Source organism: Trachypithecus francoisi, unplaced genomic scaffold, assembly GCF_009764315.1.
Source record: "Trachypithecus francoisi isolate TF-2019V2 unplaced genomic scaffold, Tfra_2.0 Contig01461, whole genome shotgun sequence".
Lineage (NCBI taxonomy): Eukaryota > Metazoa > Chordata > Mammalia > Primates > Cercopithecidae > Trachypithecus > Trachypithecus francoisi.
Window position 1 is genome coordinate 15490661 of NW_022681433.1, and position 17638 is coordinate 15508298.

General features: G+C 50.1%; 1 protein-coding gene across 1 annotated transcript; it reads right to left on the reverse strand.

Annotated features, from left to right (window-relative positions):
- Positions 1-4826: 4826 nt before the first annotated feature.
- Positions 4827-6132, reverse strand: GSX1 (GS homeobox 1). Its single transcript, XM_033233994.1, has 2 exons — positions 5679-6132; positions 4827-5213 (listed from the first exon to the last, which is right to left on the reverse strand). Exons 1-2 carry the CDS (start codon positions 6088-6090, stop codon positions 4831-4833), a joined length of 795 nt encoding a protein of 264 aa, XP_033089885.1. The 5' UTR covers positions 6091-6132; the 3' UTR covers positions 4827-4830.
- Positions 6133-17638: the final 11506 nt, after the last annotated feature.

The window sequence follows — 17638 nt, forward strand, 5'->3', positions numbered from 1 at the left end:
GCCGTCTAGTACCCCAGATGTAGAAGGTACAGGTGTCCAGTGAAAGGATAGCTGGCAGAAAGGAAGAAAGGTGTGCTCAGAGCCAGGCCACCAAATCCTGGCCACTGTGGACTTCTGCAGAAATGATACAGGTTGAAATCAGTTGTTTTCGGCCTGAAGTGATATATCCCCCCCAGACTTTTGACAATGTCTGGAGGCATTTTTGGTTGTCACAACTGGGAGAAGGTACTACTGGCATCTAGTGGGTAGAGGCTAGGTGTGCTGCTAGCCTCCATGGAATGCAGCGGACAGCACCCCCAACAACAGAGAATTATTCAGCCCAAAATCTCAGTAGAGTGGAGGTTGAGGAACTGGTTTAAATGAAGGCAAAAAGGAGTTCCCTGTTTGGACTTAAGCGATTCCAGCACCTGGTACTTGGCAGAGGGGAGCATTCCTTATTTTCCACTAACTCTACGGAGTCCAGGAAATGTTTGCACTTGCATGTGTTCCCTAGCTCCTCCTCAGTGGTAGATTTGTGTCTAAGTCTGAGTATGAGTGGTCACTTTTCAGCATTCATTAAATAATTCAGCATCTACTATGCCCCAGGCGCAGCTGTAGACACTGCAAGTAACAACTGCAACACCAACAACTACAATATTAGTTAACATTTATTGAAACATGGCAGACATTCTGCTTAGCATTTTATGGGAATTCTATCCATTAATATTGCACAGCAACCCTGCAGAGGAACTATTAACATAATCCCCACTTACAGAGGAAGAAACTGAAGTTTAAGAAGGACCAGTGGCTTGCCCAAGATTAGGAAATGGTGGACATGGATTGCAAAGCCAGGCTTTTGCAGGGCCCACAATCCTAGCCACTACATGCACAGAGAAAAGGACACAGTCCCTAAAATAAACTCGGGGACCTGTACATGGATTAGCCACGTTAAAAGGCAATTTCCAGAAAATATCATCCTGATAATTCAGTTTGGTTCTAATTTCACAATTTGCCTTGTGAGTCCCAAATTCCAGTTCAGAGCAGTGTGGTTTAAAGCCTGGACTGGGTCTCCTCAGAGGAGGAGCCCGTAGCTCCAGGTCACAATCACGCCCTTCCCTGGCGGTCAACCAAAGCGGCAGAGGAGAGGCTTTGACCCGAGCGGAGGCCCAAGACGCAAACTGTTTCTGCATTCAGGTCGGAGGCTGCAGGGTGAGGAGTGTTTGAGCTAAAAGTGTGCTGGGACTCGAACGCCGGTCACAGTCTCTCCTGGCGGCGGGATGCTTGAGAGCCCCGGTGCGCCGCAGCCGCCTCCAAGTCCCCAGCACTGCGCTCCCGTTACTACCTTGGCAACAACTGGGATCGCCACAAGGAGGCTTGCTTTTTTCCTGCCGCTGCCCGCTGAGGCAGACCAGAAAGCTGAAAGCCTGGTCTTCTGGAAATGAATCCCTGGGAAGCCGAGAGGAAGAAACGTGCACTCCTGGGAGAACTGGCCCCGCGCAGACCTGGCTCACAGTTGTGGATCTGCGGACTCTGGGAGCAGCTGGGAACAGGAGGGATCCCTAGGCGGGGCGGGGAGAGCCGGATGTGCATGTTCATCCTTTCTATTTCTCCATCCTTTCTATTTCTCCCACCGCCATTTCCATCCCCTCCAAACCTTGTTCCCTGGCAGGCTCGAAAGTGCATTTCTGATCAAGATGCCTGACACTGAGTGCTGGCAAAAGCCTGTCCCAGGTGAACAAGACCACCCCATCCTATAATCCAAGAGAGGAACTAGTTCTAAGCCAGTCCTTCAGACCCACAACGAACTCGTTGCCAGACAATCGTGCTGCCGCCCGTCCCCAAATCCCAGCCAAAGGGAGACTGGCCGGTGGTGCTGGAGCTAAGAGTGCACAACTGCACTCACCCTGGGGCCCTAGACCAACGTGCAAACGAGCAAAACTCAGAAAGCAGCAGCTTCATCACTGATAGTAAAACATTAGTTGTGATCCTATTCACTGGTATGCACTAAAGCACCTTGGCTTCGTTTAGATTGGCAGTAGATTGGCACAGTGTCGCCTCCTGGGATAGTGGAGAATTGGTCCTCGTCTAAAGCGGGGTTCAGACTGATGGAGATCCTCATCAGTCTAGCGCACAACTCAGGTGCCTAGCTCCAGGAAGCACCGGCAAGAGTTTCTTCATAGGGAGCCAGATCGTGCCTGCGCTTGTTCCAGGGGAACTGGAGAGAGATCCTCCCATCCCCATACTCAGCTTCATTTGAAGGCAAAGACGGAAAGTTTTAGAAATAAGCCCCACAAGCTCCTGGTTCCGGTGCCTCGGAGTACGGGTCTTAGATTAGCGGCTTCCCAGGTTCTCAGGCTTTGGGCCTCGGACCAGGAGTTACACCATCAGCTCCACTGTTTCTTACGCCCGCTGGACTCACTGAAATCACACTATTGGCTTTCCGAGTTCTCCTGCTTGTAGATGGCATATCACAGTACTTCCTGGTCTCCAGAATGAACCTCCTCACATAACTACATATAGCCTATTTGTTCTTTTCTCTGGAGAACCCTGACTAATACAAGACCAAAAGTAGGTTTGTGGTTGCCTAGGGCTGGATAGAGTGAGAATTGGCAGCGACTATCAATGGGCATGGGGTTTCTTTTTGGGATGACAAAAAATGTTTTTAAATAAGATTGTGTCAATGGTTGCACAATTCTGTGAATACACTAAAAATTGTGGAATTGCACACTTTGATTGAATGAACTGGATGCTAATGTGAATAGCTCAATAAAGCTGTTTTGTAGGGGCAAGGAAATGAGCTCCAAAAATGTTGAGCAACCTCAGGTGGACCGTCTTTCGTACTGGAAAAGACGCATTTGCTTTGCCTAGACAAGGAGAGTTCAGCGCTCCCCGGGTGTGTGTGTGTGTGTGTGTGTGTGTGTGTGTGTATGTGTATGTGTGTTTGTGTAGGGGTCTGGCAGGTTTCCTGGACACAGAATGGGAGCGACGAGACCGCGGACAGTAGTTTCCCAGGTCTGGCTGCAGAAATACTGACTGCAGAAGTACTCCTTCTCCCGCGGCTGTGCGCTCTCCTTTTCTGCAGAACCTCATGCACTTCCTTCTCCTCATCCATCTTAGAGAGTAAAAAGACCCGCATATGTCCTCAAAGGGAGCTGGGGTGTGGATTCTAAGTAGTAGGGGGATATAGGATTGTAACGAGAATTGGTAAGAACATGAGGTCCCAGAGCCACTGGCTCCAGCTATGCAGAGTCCCTCTTGGGGACTCCCTGGGGCAGGATCACTTTGGGTTCTCAGATTCCTCGCCCGGAATGTTCCGCGACCAGAGACTCGGCTAAAGGAATTTGCCTTAAAACAAAGCGAGGAGAACCCTCTGAGAGGAGTCTGCACCATCCCGCAGAATGGAAATTTGTCCCTAACTAATCGTTATTAATCCAAGCGCAGCGAAGGACGGATTTCTTGTGCTTATGGAGGGAGTGGTTTCTGCCCTCCCTGCTGCCAGCCGGGACAACGAAACGTTGAGGGATGGAAGTGGGGCTGGATCCCAGGTGAGAAGGAGGCGCTGCAGGGGTTGGGACTCAGGGTGCAGTCCAGGGAGAGCGCCCTCCTTCCCTTCCGACTTAGCTGGAGCTCCGAGACGCTTGTGCGCCAGGCCGGAGCCGGACAATCGTTAGCGCGCACCTGGCTGGCAGGGAAGGCGGGCTCTCAGCGGAGCTGAGGATGCCGAGAGGCACTGGCTGAGCTGTAAGGCGAGGAGCCGGCTCGGACCTTGCAACTGGATCCCCAACCCTTCCCAGCAGGGAGGCCCAATCCAGGTTGGCGCCTGTCTACTCCAGAGCGAAGGCCTCTGGGCTCAGAGCCACGGGCATTTCTAAGAAAAAAAAAGTTTATTTAAAATTTTGTACATAAATAAATAAATAAATATCTTCTGGCATTGCAGAGGCCGTACAATTACACAGCGAGGCTGGGGCGGACCAGAGTCGAGAGGGAAGAGTGGGGTCGCCAGCGTCGGAGAGTGGGGTCCTATGTTTAGAGGAATGAAGAGCGTGTCGGAAACAGCGAATCGGTTTCTCCAGTATGGATACTAGGGGCGAAATTTATGTGAGAGGAGCCTGAGGACAGCAAGGCCAGATCAAGTGGGGCCAGAGGACAGCAAGGCCAGATCAAGAGTGGGGACTGACGACAGCAAGGCCAGATCAAGTGGGACCAGAGGACAGCAAGGCCAGATCAAGAGTGGGGACTGAGGACAGCAAGGCCAGATCAAGGGACACGTAGACTGACTGCAGGAGGAGGCTCCCTGAGGAGGGGAAGGGAAAAGGAAAAGGAAATAAAAGGGGGGTTCATAAATGTGTGTGTTGGCGGGCGGGGGCCGAGTAAATAAATGATCACAGTAAAGAGGTGGGGAGGGACAAAAAGAGATTTTAAAAAGAGAAGCGAACGAGCATCCAAGGCCGCCGACCTTGACCGAGAGCGGAGGACAGTAGAGTGAGCGAGGAAGCCCAAGCCAGCCCAGAGAGGGCGGGCTAGGAGGCGCCGGCTGCCAGCAAGGCGCTGCGCCAAGCAGGCTTGCAGGCTGGGGCCGCGGTGCTGCACTGCCCAGGAGGACTCGAGCGCTTCCAGTGTTCACAGCTTGGAGTTGGCTCTGGACGCGAGCGAGCCCTGGGGCGGGGACACCATGGTCCAGTCTCTGCCAAGCTCTCAGCCCTGCCCAGGCCCGGGACCTCTGCAAAACCGTGCCAAATCCATGCCAGGCAGTGGTTTGGCAGCGGGTCCCTGGGAACCAGCGCTGAGTCCCAGGACTAGTTACCGAGGCTCAGGGAGGTCTTGGGGTGGGGAACTTAGGGAGACGCGCGCCTAGGGAGTGACCGTAAGATCCCGGTCGTCCTTCCCTGAGGAGGACGGAGACATGGGCAATTCGTCGTCATCCTCGGAGCACTTGGCTGAGGAGAGCGATGCGCACTTGCAGCCTTGCGGTGCGCTCCCGCCGCCCCCTGCACCCCCGCCGCCGCCGCCACGATGGTTGCTGCCCTTGCCCTCCTTCTTGTGCTTCACTCGGCGGTTCTGAAACCAGATCTTCACCTGCTTCTCGGACAGATTCAGGTAGGTCGCGATCTCGATGCGACGTAGGCGGGACAGGTACATATTAGAGGCGAACTCGCGCTCCAGCTCTAGCAGCTGCGTGCTGGTGAAAGCCGTGCGCATCCTCTTGCTGCTGGGCAGCTGGTTCGAGCTGCTATCTGGAGGTGGCAGAGCAGGGAGGGAAGCGATCAGACCTCTGTGCTGTGGACCCAATACCTAGGTAGGCGGCCGCCAGAATCCTACGACTTTGACCTCTTACCCACCTCTTCGCCCCGACACTACCCACAGCAGAGCTACAGTGAGTGCCTCCTTGTCCAGCTCCGAGATCCTGATTCTCCCGGAGTCATGCAGCCCTGGAACTCCTTCCCCTTCATGGAGAGCCCTGGATCCCAGCCCTCACTTAACCCCGGCCCCCACTCAAGGACCTGAACGTCCGCCCTCATCCGCCTTCTGGCGTTGTGTCCTGGCCGTCTATCTGCATTCCACCCCAAGCGCCCCCCTTAGTCCCCAACATGACCCTCACCGCCCCCAGAAAGCCCAGGGTCCCTCTTCCTCCATCCCTGGCTCTCCATCCTGCTTCGGATCACCTCTGCCCTGTCCCACTGCGCGGCGGCCCGGCTTACCCACAGAGATGCAGTGGAACTGCCTGGGGTCAGGCAGCGGATAGGACGTCTGGTAGAGGGCGGCGGCGGCGGCGGCGGCGGCCGGGCTGTGAGCGACCCCGGGCGACACAGTGGAGTGCTGGCGGCCCAGGGGCGCGTGGCAGTACTGCGAGCCGAAGGGTGGGAAAGACGCCTTGAGCAGAGGCAGCGCGGGCGGCCCGGGGGGCCCATGCAGCTGCGAGGCGGTGACGCAGAGCGGGCACACGCACAGCAGCCCGGCCTTGCGCGCGTGGCAGGCGCCAGGCGAGAGACCGTGCAGCGCGTGCGGCGGGGGCACGGCGTAGGGGAAGAGCGGCGGCGGGCTGCCCTCGGGAGCCTTCTTCTCGCCAGCCTCTCGCAGCACTAGCGAGTCCACCAGGAAGGAGCGCGGCATGGCCCCAGCGCGCGGCCGCCCCGCAGCCAGCCCACCTTCTGCTCCCACCGCACCTTCCGGCTCTCCACGCGCTTTCCCCGGCCGCGGTATCCCACAGCTGCCTCTGCCCACGAGGCTGAAGGCGCGGCTGAGACCTAGGCTGAAACCGCAGCCTCTGCTGCCGCGGGCACCGCCCAAAGAGCGCGGGGTGCTGGCCAGCGCTAGTGGTGCTGAAAGGCGCCGGCGGCGCAGCTTAAATAGGACTATTGCCATGTGATGGGCTACGCCAGGAGCGGCCGGGGCCTCTCAATAGGGTTTTTGTGCCTTTTCTCTTGGCATTCACTCTGCACGCTTCCTCATTATTTCACTTGTTAACTAAATGAACTGCATAATGTACTCTATTCTTGTCAACCCCACCCACGCCGTAACAGGCGCCCTCGCCCCCTCCTCTCCCTTTTGCGGGTTTATTTTCTCATTCTCCCGCGATTTAATATTCTTTTCTTTCTCCTTATTTCTTACTCCCCTTTGGCTTTGCACTGGCGATCAGCCCTTTCAACTTATTGATTTTGCACCCCCGCGTCCTCGCTTCTACAGATCCCCATGGGCGCACACCCTCATATCCTCTGTCCACTTGGTCCTGGTCCCCTTCTCTCTATTATCGTCCCTACACCTCAAAAGTATGCTCTCTCCAGTCAACCCTGTTAGCTCAGTGCCGTGCACCCCCGAAAGTCCGTCCAGCCGGTCTCAGATCTTCCACCTGTGGAATCGTTCCTGCGTCGGAAGCAGGAGGACCGGGTTCCGCGTGAAGGAGGTGTCTGTGGGGAAGGAGGAGAAGGTCTCATTATTCCTTATCCAGCCCTAGCCCCATCGCCGGTTTTCTCTAAGTTTCTCAAACAGTCTTAATTTTGGTGCTGCCTACAACGCCCAGTCTTTGTTCTGTAGATGCTGGCCAACCAGCCCTTTCCTTCAAATGACAGGACTGTGGGTGTAAAAGAAGAAAAACAGTCGCTGAGCTTTACGAACAGAGACAGGGAATGGGGAATGAAAGCCGAGATGGCGCCCATCTAGGTCTCGCACTCCACATGTGGCGAGTGCGGACTGTCTGCCAGCGTATCTTGCCCGCACCCTGTCTACTCGCGCACACTTCCAGCAGTGCGCTGGGAAACCACTGTCTTCTCTCAGTTTGGAAAGGCGCGAAGGGCAGTTGCATTCCCGGCATCGGCTGCCTTTGCCCACCCTGACCCGCCTTTGCCCACCCTGACCCACCTCCGCTCTCCCCAAGACCCGGCTCCTTCCTCTGGCCGCGTCACTCTCTTCTTTCTGTTCACACAATGGTTAAACAACTTCAAACGCTCGGCGCTATGTACACAGCTCCAGCTTTTTAAATCGTTCTCGGGCTCAAAGCAGTTTCGCCCAGGAGCTTTTTCCATACAATGGGAAATTAGCATAAACATTTCGAATTTACAGCCCAGGACTTTTCACAGGAGATGTTTACTTTCGATTTTATTGGAACCAAATCGCTGCAGTCACCTGCTCTGATCCCTGAATGAAATTGCGAGAAATGAAGGGGGAAGCTTAGGGGGTCTGGGGAAGCAGTGCGCAGGAATAAGACTGCCCAAACCCGAAGCATCTGCATGGGCTTTTAACATTGGCAGCATCTTTGCAATAACAACAGCAACAGATTATAACTAATGAAAAATCAAAGAGAATTTGTTTTGGGAGATACTAACTGCTTCTGTAATAGGGAATGGGGCCATGGGAGAAGTAACCTGCATGGAGGGCATGGAGTCTAGCAGGCGTAAGGGTTCAATGTTTTCTTGGTTGCTTGGCATGGGGTCAGGGGCAAGGCTGCCCCCTCAGCCAGGGTCTCAGCGCCAAGGCTCCCCCACTCTAGGGGGTGCCCGCAAATCAGATGGAATGCATCAATGCAGCCTAATTCCCGTTGTAATTGCTCTCTGGGAAATTTGAGCTGGGCTGGGACACTGAGAGGGGGCTTTCCGCTGGGCAGAGGCAGGATGGAAGGGCGCAAGTGCGGGCGGGGCCCAGGGGTGCAAAGGGTGGGCACTGCACCCGGAGCTGGTAGCCCGCGAGTGGCCAGTGTGGAACTCCACTGGGAGCTGCCCCGCGCGCTCGGGGAGGAAGGGGTTAAGAGACCTGAATGCGAGCAAGGCCAAAGCTACTGGGAAAGAATATGGGGGGGTGGTGGTGGGGGGGGAATAACCAGTTTTTTTTTTTCCTCCCTCCAGCCTCTGGACCTTATTGAATGTCATTGAAGAAAGTTTTGAATGCCAGATAAAGAGAGGCGAATTAAAGTGTGTGACAGCGAAGGATAAGCAAACACAAAGAGAACTCTGTCACACTTTGGGGCAAAATCCGTGGGCTTTTTACCAAGTCTCTTCGCTATGATTGAATTAAGTAATAGGAAAACATTTTCTTTCAGTTTAGAGCCATTAGACAAAAACTTCAAAGCGAATAACACTTTTTAATGTGCGGCCCCACAATGGATCGGGTTTTGTGCTGAAATGTTTAAATGGTTTGTTGTGCAACTCGGCGCGGGAGAGACCAGGGCCGGAGCAAAATAGCATCCCTGAGAGAACCAAGGCGCACTTAATCCGCGGTCTCTCAGCCCGGCGGGCCACGGCCGGAGAGGGGGCTCCCTGCTTGGCTGTCCAGGGCAGCCTGCGCGCCCAGGAGCCTGGCCATTTCCGCAGAGAAAGCTCCGTGCCTCTGAGAGGCCCGAGCCCCGGGCAGGTGCTGGCGCGGCAGCCGGGAGGTCCGGGCCGCCCCGCCAGCCCGGCCTCCCCACTCAGCCAACCCGGCCTCCCCACCCCGCGGCCTCTGCCCGCCGCCTGGTTTCCGGGGGCCTCTCCCCGGGCTCTCTCGGGCGGCCGCGCCACTTTCCTGTTTAAAGCGCCTCCCAGGGCTTGCTTCAGCCGGGTTTGAACTTTAGTCACCCAAGCAAACGTCCCCCAGGGCGGGGCGGGGTGGGAGGACGCCACGGGATTAGCCTGACAGCCCCAGGAGGGGCCCGGGAGCCCCTGGGCCTGGCGGGTCGGGTCTGCTGCCGGAGACGGTTTTCAAGTGTCCATCAGGGACAGTTCAACATTGAAAGAATTTCTGTTGTCCCGGGCTTTCCTTCTTTCATTCTGTCTCCTTTCCTGTGAGTAGAAAGAACACATTATTTTTCTCCCAGAATTGCAGCTCTAAGATATTTGCAGCAAAAACTACACAAATTGGAGGGTAGGGAGGGTGGCAGTGGTGGTGCCTGTTCTCTTCTTTCATGTTTTTCTTCAAATGTCACTTTCCTTCTCAGGGAGGCCAACGACCTTATTTAAAATAGCACCTCACTTCCACCACACTCCCTGTTTGGTTCCTTGCTACATAAGCACCTTCTAACTTCCCATGTTTTTTGATCATTTGTTTTATTATCTCCCATTCCCGAAATTTATGCTCTATGAAGACCAAGGATTTTGTCCATCTTATGCATTGCTGCATCCCAACTCAGAAAAGCTCCTGGCACATAGTAGGTGGCTGGTATATATTTGGAGAATGAATGAGTGGATAAAAGAGAGCTGAGGAAGTGGGATGACTGGGAGGAGCTTCTGTTGTGCCTGCTGGAGACACCTAGAACTCAGGAGTATGGCATGGGGCCACCCACTCAGTAGGCCCTGCAGGGCAGGGCTGTCTGAATCTCCCCCAGCCTGCTTCCTAGCCCTAGGCTTGGGTCCTCAGAGGAGTTTACAGTGTTTGTTGAGTGAATGGCAGATGGGTAAGCCAATCTGTGTGCCCCCAGCCCTCCAATGACGGTTCTCAAGCTCCTTCAGAAACAAGATGGTCCCACTGAAGGCAGTTCCAGTGTCTTGCTCTGCAGAGGTGGATGAACCCTGAAGAAGTTGGATGAACCCACTGATAGCTCAAGGCTAGGGGTTGTCATCCAGATCTTTTCATGGTATATAAGAGAAGGGGTTGGCTGGGAAGGAACCAGATGTGGTATATGTGGTATATGTTCTGGAACGATCAGTGATCATTTTTGCTCTTTCTGGCTGAAGGCAATGGAGTGGGAATTCTCATTGTAAAGAAAGGGACTACTCCCTGACCAGACCAGGAGGGACTCAGACAACTCCTTCAGGAGACAGCAAGTTGTTCAGTTGAGCAGAGGGGCAGGAAAATGCTATGAAGAGCTGAGAGCCAGGCATGGGAGTGGCCAAGGAAGGGGTGAGGAGTGGTGGCCAGACATGGGTGTAGACCAGAAGGGGAGGCCAGGCCAAGTCATGAAGGGCCATGCTAACTGGTTTGAACTTGAGCTTGTTCTGAGATTTTTCAGCAAGGAGAGTGACAGAGCTAGATTTTTTTTTTTAATTTATTTGATTTGTTTTTCTGAGACAGAGTCTCACTCTGTCACCTAGACTGGAGTGCAGTGACGCGATCTTGGCTCACCACAACCTCTGCCACCCAGGCTCAAGTGATTCTCTTGCCTCAGCCTCCCAAGTAGCTGGGCTTACAGGCACACACTGCTTCCACCTGGCTAATTTTTTGTATTTTTAGTAGAGATAGGGTTTCACCATGTTGGCCAGGCTGATCTTGAACTCCTGACCTCAAGTGATCCACCCATGTTGGCCTCCCAAAGTGCTGGGATTACAGGCATGCGCGACCATGCCCAGCTCCGGAGTCAGATTTGAACTTAAGAAATATAACTGGAGGCAGTAGGAAGTTCTATGGGTGGGGACATAATGAATCCAGAGCAGGGTCCAGCAGAGTCAGCTTGCAAATGAATGTTATTGAATAAACAAAAGTAGGGAAACATATAATGAGGAGATTGTATTAGTTTAAGTGATGGATGATGACTATCTGAACAGATGCAGGGCAGTAGGACCAGAAAAAGGAAATATTTGAGAGAACTTAAAGATGAATGAGTAGGATCAATTAGGTGTGTGTGTGTGTGTGTGTGTGTGTGTGTGTGTGTCAAAGAGCAGGGCATGAAAGAGAGAGGGATCAAACACACACAGATGATAACTTAGTTGCTTGTTTACGGGAATGGTTGGGTGGAGATATCAAAGGCAGAGATAGGGAAGTGTGTCTCAAGAGTGAGACACACTTTTGCTTGTTGGGGGTGCAGCATTAAGTCATATTTTGGATGTGTTGCATTTTAATCCTTAGCCTTTGGAGCATTCTGTGGTTGTCCCATCAGTAGATGTAAATGTGAGCCTAGAGCTGAGCAGAGAGATTAGAGATGGAGACATGCATCTAGAATCGAGGTACGCAAAAACGGTAGCTTTAGGCCAGGCACGGTGGCTCACACCTGTAATCTCAGCACTTTGGGAGACCGAGGTGGGTGGATCATGAGGCCAGGAGTTCGAGACCAGCCTGGCCAACATGGTGAAATCCTGTCTCTACTAAAAATACAAAAAAAAAAAAAAAAAGCTGGGGATGGTGGTGGTGCCTGTAATTCCAGGTACTTGGGAGGCTGAAGCAGGAGAATCACTTGAACCCCAAAGGTGGAGATTGCCGTGAGCCAAGAACTCACCATTGCACTCCAGCCTGGGTGACAGAGGGAGACTCCATCTCAAAAAAAAAAAAAAAAAAAAAAAGTAGCTTTAGTCTTGAAAAAATGGGAGCAAGGAGGGAGCATAGAGAAAAAAAACCCCAGAGGGTCGTAGATGTATCCCTAGGAAACTCCCATATTTAAGAAGGCAGGTGAAGGGAGGACTCTCTGAAAGGCAAGATAGCCAGAGGAAAAAGAGAAGTGAACAAGATAGGAGAAAATACAAAATAAGGCAATCTACCCAGGTAGAGCTGACAGATTTAGCAAGTAAAATACAGGATACACAGTTAAATCTTGCTTTCAGATAAACAATGGAAACATTCTTTTTAGTATTATTAGGTCCCAAATATTGGGTAAATGTATAGAATACACTTATACTAAACAATTATTTGTTGTTTTTCTGAAATTCAAATGTCTTGTGTTTTATTTGGCAATTCTTTTTTTTTTTTTTTTTGAGACGGAGTCTTGCTCTGTCGCCGGGGCTGGAGTGCAGTGGCCGGATCTCAGCTCACTGCAAGCTCCGCCTCCCAGGTTCACGCCATTCTCCTGCCTCAGCCTCCCGAGTAGCTGGGACTACAGACGCCCGCCACCTCGCCCGGCTAGTTTTTTGTATTTTTTTTTTTAGTAGAGACGGGGTTTCACAGTGTTCGCCAGGATGGTCTCGATCTCCTGACCTCGTGATCCGCCCGTCTCGGCCTCCCAAAGTGCTGGGATTACAGGCTTGAGCCACCGCGCCCGGCCTTATTTGGCAATTCTACACTCAGGTTACTATGAGACAACTTACACTGACTGGGCCTTTCACCTTATTACCCCGTCTAGAGATGAAGCAACTGAGACTCAGGGAAAGAGAGTGACTTATCCAAGATCACACAGTTGGTAAGGGCCTAAGTGGAATAGACCAGGTTTTCTGAACACAAGTTGGGGTCCTTTCTTCTAAAAGTGTGTCCAAGGTTCCATGTGATGATGGCATTTGATTAGAGCCAAAGGCTCAGCACTGGAAGTAGAACAGAAACCAGAAGGCAGCATTGTTAGATAGGATTATTATTCAAAGACCCATCTCTAAGGGATTAAGCCAAGGCAGGAGGGGGAGTGGAGTTTGCCTCAGATTATATGCCTTTTATTTGTCCTCTTCTACTCTGGACTTTTTCTTTTCTTTCTTTCTTTTTTTTTTTTTTTGACACAGAGTCTCGCTCTGTCACCCAGGCTGGAGTACAGTGAAGTGATCTCAGCTCACTGCAGCCTCCACCTCTCAGGTTCAAGCGATTCTCCTGCCTCAGCCTCCCGAGTAGCTGGGATTACAGGCATCTGCCACAACACCTGGCTTATTTTTTTTTAATTTTAATTTTTTTTAAGAGAGGTAGGGTTTCTCCATGTGGGCCAGGCTGGTCTCGAGCTCCCGACCTCAAGCAATCCACTCACCTCGGCTTCCCAAAGTGCTGGGATTGTAAGTGTGAGCCACTGCACCCAGCTTCTGCCTCTAGACTTCTAAGTCACTTGCAGGGAGGATGGGAAGGTACTGGAAAAGATGAATCATTAAAAAATATTTTCTTCTAGTTTAAAAAAATAATTTGACAGAAGTTTGAAATTGTGGTAAGAAACACATAACATAAAATTTACCATCTTTATTTTTAAGTATATGGCTCAATAGTGCTAATTACATTTACATTGTTGTGCAATAGATCTCCAGAACGTAATCGTGCAAACCAAAACTTTGCGCTCATTAAACAACTCCCCATTTCCTCCTCTCCTCCCAGCCCCTGGTAGCCACCATTCTATTTCCTGTCTGTAAAATTTGTCTACTCTGGATACCTCACATAAGTCGAAAGAGGAGCCATTTTTAAGTTGGGACATAAAACTGGATCCTCACCCAGAGGCATTAAAAGAGTAAAGTTTCAAAGAGTAAAGTCCTTCCCTGCCTGGAAAGGATTGACATTTTTTAATTGACATAATATGGTCCTAGGAGACCATATCACCTAAGGGAATTGTGGCTATGTTTATAGGCAGCTGGTAACTTAAATGGTTCAATTTTTTAAAATGTGGTTTTGCTGTTTACCTCAAAGGCTGCAACAGAAATGTGCAAAAAAATTTCCAAAAAGATGAGCAGTATTCTAGAGGTGGCTGCCAGAAAGATTGTTGAAACCTCCCAATCCTGGAGTTCTTTTATTATTTTTAGGGTGGAGGCATTTATGTGGTTCGTCATTGCTAACCACAGGTCATTGCTAACATGGTGGCTCAAATAATTTGGAGAGACCCTTTGGATTCCTGGATCTCTAATTTTTAGAGAATAGGTCATTTTCTGTTTTCCTACTTAATTTTCTTTATCACCAATGGAAGAAGTTGCTAGTAGTCTACCCAGTATCTGTTCTCCCCTTCTTCATTAGTAACAGAACCCCAGTTTTATTTAGGGCAATAGTGTGTACCAAATATCTGAGCCCTCCTTGTAACAAATGATGGCCAATGAGTTGGAAGCAGAAAGCTTAGAGGTGAGGAGATACTTTGGGGAAAGCCTCAGCAGCTGTCAGGCAGTTTTTGTTATTTTCCTCTCCCTTTCCTCTTGTTGCATGGATGGTGCATTTTTTTAGCATCCATCTTGGTCCATGAGATGACTTGAAGATAGAAGCTTTGTGATGAGAATAATAGAGGAGAAAGATGAGAAGAAGCAGGGTCCCTGAGAGATCAAGGAGCTCCCTACCTATTTTATGTGAGCAAAAGGTAAACATCTTTTTTATTATTATTTAAGTTTTCTATTACATCTGCATCTAAATATAACTAATATGGTCTCCAACCCCTCATCCAATCAGATAATAAGCATCAAGCCAAATGAAGGAATCAATGTAATTACGGCATAGTTGCCGGGCTATCCTCTTGTTGCCTTCCAACTGGATTGCAAGCCCTTAAGGGAAGGCATTAAGGCTATTTATAGAGGTGTCACCAACCTTTATCATAGCACTTGGCACATTGTATATATTTAATAAATGTTTAATGTTTGTGCTGATGGCAATTAGAGGAGTCTCATCTCTGCACACCTATTCAATGATCATAGTTGCATCTAGATGAGCGTCATAAGATTTCATAAGTGCTCAGCTCTTTAGTTTTCTTAGAGTAAAATTGGAATGGTAGTTCACCTATCTTGAAAGGATTAGGGCTAGTGTATGTGTAACTTGAATGTAAGTACCAGGTTTCTCATTCATTGGGTTTAGGTAGAAGAAGTTAATAACAACCTAGAGTTTCTATGTGAAGCTTGCAGGACCTCTGGCCTTACTTGCAAAATTCCTCCCGTTCCCATATGGTTTCCTGGGAGTCCTTCATGAGATGCCTTGCAAGTGCCCACAGGACAGTCTGCCAGCTGGCACCACCCTGACAACAATGACATTCTCTCCTTCCAGGGAGGTTTCTCCTGAGTCCATGAGCTGAGCCTGAGATAGACCTACTGCCTCCTTCTACATCTTGCTCCAGGGACCACTGTTTATTCCTTATGCATTCGTAGAATGCTGAGATGCTGCCCAAGACCAAGTGTGGCCTCGGTAAATTTTAGCTCTGTGTTTTCTTTCCTGGGTGACAGGATGCAGAAACATTGGCGAGGCCTTCTCTGGACATAGTTCCAGCCTAAGTTATTCACCCCAAACCATTTCATTTTCTCTTCCACCTTGACAGTACTGGAAGCAAAGATAATTTCTGCAGGGGTGAGGGAATTCCAGTCAGGGACCTTGAAGAGGAGTATGAAACATCTTACTAAGGATCTCCCTGCGACAAATTTGTGGATTTAAAGAAGAAGAACACATGGTGGATTAGAGACAGACAGAACCAGTCTCACCTAAAGTAGTTGTCCGTTGATGAATGAACCCCTCCCCTTTAAGTCCACCTTTAGAAACAGTTCCTGTTTCCCCCTTACAAGTAAGCGATAGTGACACTTGAGTCAGGAGGCTGGATATGATGGTCTGTGGCCTCAGACAGGATTCCCATCAGGAAGCCTGATGTTGAGACCTCACAGTGTAATTGTTCGCTCTCTTCTCTGCCTTTCCTTTTCTCTGCCAGCAGGAGCCTCAAGCTCAGGGCTCAGCCAGGTGGCAGCATAAAGCAATAAACCCGCAGACGGTGGTGCTGTCCTGTGGCTGCTCTGTTCTCTCCACACAAACTCCTCTTTGCCCATTTTTATCGGAGCAGACCCAGGTCACATCCCCTCCTCTAGTTTTGTACTTTCTGACAGCCTTGGCTCCAAATCACCAAAGAAAGCAAAGACAAGCCACTGGAACGGAAGTTGCTGAGGACTTGTTGCAGGCAGAAATTCTGTGGTACGTTATACAGAGCAGAGCAGAGTGGACTGGTTTAAAAGGTCCTGGGGATTTATGTGACCATCGCCCTCACCTCCACACGCACCTTTAACTAACACAGCCAAGCTCCCATTTTGTTCAATAAAGTACTTGGATTTGCAGTTTCTCAGAGCCACAGTGACCAGTGCTGGCTGTGTCCTCACTACATTTTCAGAAGAAAGAAAGGGAGGGGTTCGCAGAGAAGGCTACTGCCAAAATGCCTTAATTCTTGCAGCGGCTGCTCCAGGATTTTCTTGGCCATGCCTACGACCCTGGAAGGGAGCTGAGTATTTCTCCCCTAGTTAATGCAGACAGGCTGATGCATTACCAATGGATTCTGGGGCCATGTTGTCTTGCAGCTAAGTGCAATTCCAAAGGATAACGTCTTCACCATTTGACTAGTGTTCCTTATTCTCAAAAACCCTGTTGGTTCCCACAAAGAACATTGAGTCTGTCACCATTTCTTGAGTAATTGTAACTACACAGATCTCTGTGTCATTTTGGAGTACTAAGCTAACATCTCTAGTACAGCAGGCCTTGTAAGAAGGAAAGAAAATAGAACAGGTGAGATCCACTGATGATTGTCTGTCAGCAGATCCGCTCTGAGGAGGCTCCATGCCTCAGAGAGAAGTCCCGCTTCTAGCTCACAATGTAGAGTTAATGAATAAACTGAATTCCTATGAACAGTCACTTTTCTCTACTTCTCCAGCGAGGACTAACATCACGGGACAGTTGACATTGGCTGCAGCCTGAGAGCTAAGCTTAGCTGGCTCAATCCTGGGATGGCAAGAAGATAGCATTTCTACCTTGCCTAGTTTGTACAGCAGATGCACTTTCCTAAGCTTTCATGACTCATTAAGGATCAAAGCATTGGGAACAGCCTCTGAGATCTCTCCAACTTGTTGTCCTGTCTTGGGGACCTCTTGAACAAGTCTGACTGCTAGGAATTCACTTCCCACATATGCGCTCTGGCAGGGAGTCTATTTGTAAATTAAGTGGCCCTGTAGGGGCAGACACTGTCTTATCCCCCTCCCCCCAACTACTGCAACCTAAGGCGTCAGTAATGGGGCAGGTTCTAAGATTACCCATTCCAACTTTTCAGCTTCTTTTTCTTCATTTCTTGTTTCTGAGATGGGTGCAAAGATTTGTACCACACTTAGGGCTCTCAGAGGCTGAGTCCCGTGGGAAGGAACTTTGTCAAGCTGGCTTCAGAGGAAAGGGATGGCCTGTTGATTTGTTTGACACAAACACTTCAGGAAGACAATGGTGGAACTGATACTCTCCTGTGAATATTTCTTTTGGTGGCAATTGGTTTGTGGGAGGAAAATTTGAAAATATTTAAAAATCAAGTCAAGTAGATTACTTAGCAAAAACTGTCCCAAACTATGATATCTCACAAATAAAATGCAGATTTTATATTTCTAGCCAGTGGCTCATTTATTGTCCTTTTAAAAATTATTTTTTATTTTTAAGAATTATTTGTTAATAAAAGAAATTTCTTAAACAGAGATGGAGTCTCACCACTTTGCCTAGGCTGGTCTCAAAATCTTGGGTTCCAGCAATCTTTCCACCTTTGCCTCCAAGAGTGCTAGGATTATAGGCATGAGCCACCACACTTGGTCTCATTATATTGTTAAAATATGATGTCATTCTATTTTATGACTGAGTCTGAAGGGGGTGTTTCTTTGGAGTTTCCCAATCCTCTCTTGAGAGAGAT

Coding starts and splice junctions, on each gene's coding strand:
- GSX1 (XM_033233994.1), bottom strand. CDS start 6,090: ATGCCGCGCTCCTTCCTGGTGGACTCGCTAGTGCTGCGAGAGGCTGGC. Junction 5,214..5,678: donor GTTCCACTGCATCTCTGTGG/GTAAGCCGGGCC, acceptor TGCCACCTCCAG/ATAGCAGCTCGAACCAGCTG.